Here is a 4,347-nt window from a genome sequence, read left to right as displayed (position 1 = left end):
TGTGTCCCTTTAGATCCTGAATTTGCCTTCACTGATCAGTGATCCCAGATACAAAAAGAACGAGCTTCGAGTCCAGAACCGAAAAGAGCTCATTGCGATATTGTCAGCACGGTGAGTAGTGGGTATATGAAGACTGGCATGGTGCTCTGGTCTCTTCACGGGGGACTTCGAGGGAAGTCCCCCACTGATGGTCTATTCTCTGGGCTTGGAGAGAATCCTGAGTGCCTGAAGACTGGCTCAGTGGAACAAACCCAAGAAGGTGTGAGCAAGCAAGAAGAGGGTCAAAGTGTGGGCCTCCCTTCCCTCTAGGAGCCGGGCGGCTTGGTGCCGAGGGGCTCTGTCCTAGGTGCTCGATCGATAGCAGAGGGTAACGTCCACAACCCGCAGAGATGGCTCTTCTATGGGCTGCCCTTCAGTAGAAGGCCCGGACAGCAGCCCGAGCCGGGGCGGCCGAAGCTCGCTCAGAAGTGTGGACGGCCCGGGCTCCCCGAACAGGCAGTTGGGAGGCTGGCAGTGAAGATGGCAGAGGAAGCCCTGGGAGCCCAGTAGCTCACCGGCAGAACCTCGATCAGGCAGCCGACATCGACGCCGTCTCGGACATGGGAAGATGCCCCTGCGGGTGAAGTGGCCTTTCCCCCCGGTGCCTCCCCTGTCCTGGACTCTGGCCAGCAGTGCGGTCCTGGGCCTCATGGGGACCTACAGCTGCTTCTGGACCAAGTACATGAACCACCTCAGCGTGTACAACAAGGAGGTGCTGTACGAGCTGATCGAGAAGCGCGACCCCGGCACCCCCCTGATCACCGTCTCCAATCACCAGTCGTGCATGGATGACCCGCACCTCTGGGGGATCCTGAAGCTGCGCCACTTCTGGAACCTGCGGCTGATGAGGTGGACGCTGGCGGCCGCGGACATCTGCTTCACCAGGGAGCTGCACTCGCACTTCTTCAGCCTGGGCAAATGCGTGCCCGTGTGCCGAGGAGACGGCGTCTACCAGCGGGGGATGGACTTCATCCTGGAGAAGCTCAACAACGGCGACTGGGTGCACATCTTCCCCGAAGGGAAGGTGAACATGAGCCAGGAATGCCTGCGCTTTAAGTGGGGGATCGGGCGCCTGGTGGCCGAGTGCCACCTCGACCCCGTCATCCTGCCCCTCTGGCACGTGGGCATGGACGACGTGCTGCCCAACGTGCCGCCCTACTTCCCCAGAGTGGGGCAGAGAATCACCGTGCTCGTGGGCAAGCCCTTCAGCCCCCTGCCCGTTCTGGACCGGCTCCGAGCCGAGGAGAAGTCCGCCGTGGAGATGCGCAAAGCCCTGACGGACTTCATCCAGGACGAGTTTCAGAACCTGAAGACGCAGGCGGAAATGCTCCATAACCGCTTGCAGCCCCTCAGCGAATAGGGCCGCCTGGCAGCGCCGGGCGCCGGGAGGGACTCGGGCATTCCATTTGGGAGGATGGCGAGCAGGCGGCGAGACTCTTCTGGGACCGCGGCCCGGCGTGGCGAGAAGGCCTTCTTCCCCCGTGCGGTCCTGGAGCGATCTCGAAATCGGGGCATCGCGACGGTCCTGTGCAAGGGAGAGGCAGGCTGGGCCCTCTGCCCTCTTTCCCTCGTGACCAGGATTCTCTTGAGGTGGGGGGAGGCAAAGTAGAGCCAAAGAGCCAATATCTGAGCTTTGGTCCTCCTGGTTTTATGGGCCCCCAAACAACCTACTGAGGAGGAATGTTGGGGAGAGCAGGAGCTGGGCACAGAGGCAGGGGGGGCTCTTGGTGAAAGCCCTCTGCCTGCCCTCCCCTCCCCTAGGCCACAATGGCCTCGCTCTTTCTCCTTAAGGCCTATAGAGTTTTTAGTGATTTTTAACAATAAAGTCTGTGTCGGTGCCAAAAAAAAAATAGGATTGTAATCTGTCCTGATGGGAGAAATGACCACACCAATAAAATCAGGCATGCCCGAAGGAGAGAAGTACATGAGAAACAGTTATTTAGTGCTTGCTGGAGTTCTCTTTGTCTAAATAGATCTTCAAAAAATCTCTCCTGAGTAATTCACTGAAGAGGGCAATGAAAAGACAGATAGAGAGTGAATATATAATGAACAGCCCTCACAAATAGGCCTAATGAATAGCAAGTTGGCTTCAGAGTCAGACAAAGATTCAAGCCCACTTTGGACACGTTGAAGCAGTGTGACCTTGGGAAAGTCATTTACCAGCTCTGTGTCTCTGTTTCCTCAGTCAAATGAAGACAATAGTAGCGGTTGCATCCACTTCATGGGGTTGTTGAGGGTCTCAAAAAAGATAATGAATGCAAAGTGATTAGCGAACTTTAAAGTGCTCTATAAATGTCATATTTGTCATTCATATTTTAATCTGTCTAAACCCCTTCTGTTTGCATAATTATGGTAACAAAAAAGGCTCACGTAGGTGCACGGGAATCATAATTGCAGATACAGAAGGCGCCTCATCAGCCGTCCGGTCTGGAGGGTCAGACACCGCATTCACTCACAAGTACAGCTGATTCAAATGTAATTGGAAAATATTTAGCAAAATAAATACGCTAGAACACAGATGATGTTAACATGTAGTTTTCTAAGTCAATATGGGCCCTTAGGGATCCTTTAGTGGCCCCATTTCTATTTGAGTTGGACCCCAGTGATCTAGTCCAACCTCCTAATTTTATAGATGAGGAGATGGAGGCCTTGAGGGTTTCAATAACTTGCCCCAGGCCACCCAAGCAGTAAGGGTTAGAGGTAGGAAGTCCACCTCAGTTGTCTGATGTCAGAGGCATTGCAATGGCGCCCAATGGTTTCTGTGACTTGTCTAGGAAAAGCTGGTTTCCTTAGCTTTTCAGGAACTGCCATTTTTCTGATGGACCAGTTCTGAATGATGAGCTGGAGTCCCTCCTTTCCAGAACTCCAATTATGTTTGGAAGAACCAAAGGTTAGCACTGCCTTGGTGGGAGTGACCTAATGATCCCATTTCCCAGTTTAGCCATCTCGAGGAGGGGCTTGGAACATTAATTTCAAGGGCTTTGGCTCACTCTGAAAGGAAGAGAAGATTCAGCCTTACAGTTTCATTCGGGAACATGAAATGCTTTCTTTCTTCTTTTTCTTCACTTTTTAAAAGAGAGAGAGAGAGAGAGAGACAGCATTGATGTCTTTGAAAAGCAAATGCCAACAGTTCCAGAGCCATTTCTTGGAATGCTCCAGCTCTTCCTCTCCCTCGCCTTCAGGACTCTTCTTGATAACCAAGAGAAGATAGTTAAAGACCTACACAGTGGCCTTGTCTGCCTGTTGGAATGCTCCATCTCCTAAGGTTCCCATCTCTACTGGGGGAAGGGAGAGGATTCTGAAATACCAGTATCTTCCCTCATGGATTTTGGAGTTATGATTCTCTTCTGATCACATAGCAAGCCCTTAACAATAAGCTGGTTGACTGCAGATTGATTGACAACATTTTCGGACCCTGTTAGAGTTCTAAGTGGCAGCCACAGACGCCTGACCATGCACCCCCTCTGCTCAGGACAGCCCCCATTGCCGCAAGGACAAAGGATGACCTTCTTTCTTTGGCTTTTAAAACTCTTCCACCATCTGACTCTAACTTACTTTTGAGGCTCATTAAATATTGCTTCCCTTCCTGTACTCCACAGTCTGGCCAAACTGGCCTCTGGAGTCTCCCTCCTGTTCTTTGCTTAGACTGTGCCCCATTCCTGGAACATCCTCTTCCTCACTCTGCCTCTTAGCTTGACTGGTTCCCTTAAGGCAGGGGTTGGCAACATATGGCTCTCGAGCCATATCTGGCTCCACCTCCAGACCAGCCAGTCCGGGCAGAGCCCTAGGGGGGCCCTTCAGCCCCCGCCCCATATTCCAGCACCTTCCGCCTCCATCCTCCTCCTTCCGCAGGCATTTATGGCTCTCACGGCCAAAAAGGTTGCCGACTGTTGCCTTAAGGGCTGACTCCAACACTCGCTCTTATACAGGGTCCTCCTTTGGTATCCATCCCCAGTGGTCTGGGCCCTCTGAACAAGGGTCATTTTCCCTTTACAGCTCAAACTCCAACCCATGCTTTTGCTCTTGACAGTAAGCCTGGGGGCGGTGATATTTACTCGGAATAGATTTTTCCATCCATTTATCTGTGTGCAGGTTATTTTCTGGAAATAGGATATAAACTCCTTGAGGACAAGGAGGGACTACAATGATCTATTAGATTGCCAACTCCTGAGGGCCGGGGACTGTTTTGACCTCCTTAACGCTTAGCACAGCACCTGGCACATAAGACGAGCTTAATTTTTAAATACTTGTCGAGTTAGGTGAATGGATGAGGGAATTGCACACATCCACACCGGGAGATCTTCCTGG

At 52.2% G+C, this 4,347-nt stretch overlaps 1 protein-coding gene across 1 annotated transcript; it reads left to right on the top strand.

Moving 5' to 3' along the window:
• The first annotated feature begins 607 nt into the window (after window positions 1–607).
• On the top strand, window positions 608–1,399 carry LOC123230619 (tafazzin-like). Its single transcript, XM_044656749.1, has one exon. It carries the CDS (start codon window positions 608–610, stop codon window positions 1,397–1,399), a length of 792 nt encoding a protein of 263 aa, XP_044512684.1.
• The last annotated feature ends 2,948 nt before the right edge of the window (window positions 1,400–4,347 follow it).

Source organism: Gracilinanus agilis, chromosome 1 (genome assembly GCF_016433145.1).
Source record: "Gracilinanus agilis isolate LMUSP501 chromosome 1, AgileGrace, whole genome shotgun sequence".
Taxonomy (NCBI): Eukaryota; Metazoa; Chordata; class Mammalia; order Didelphimorphia; family Didelphidae; genus Gracilinanus; species Gracilinanus agilis.
This window is presented reverse-complemented; position numbering and strand designations above follow the sequence as displayed.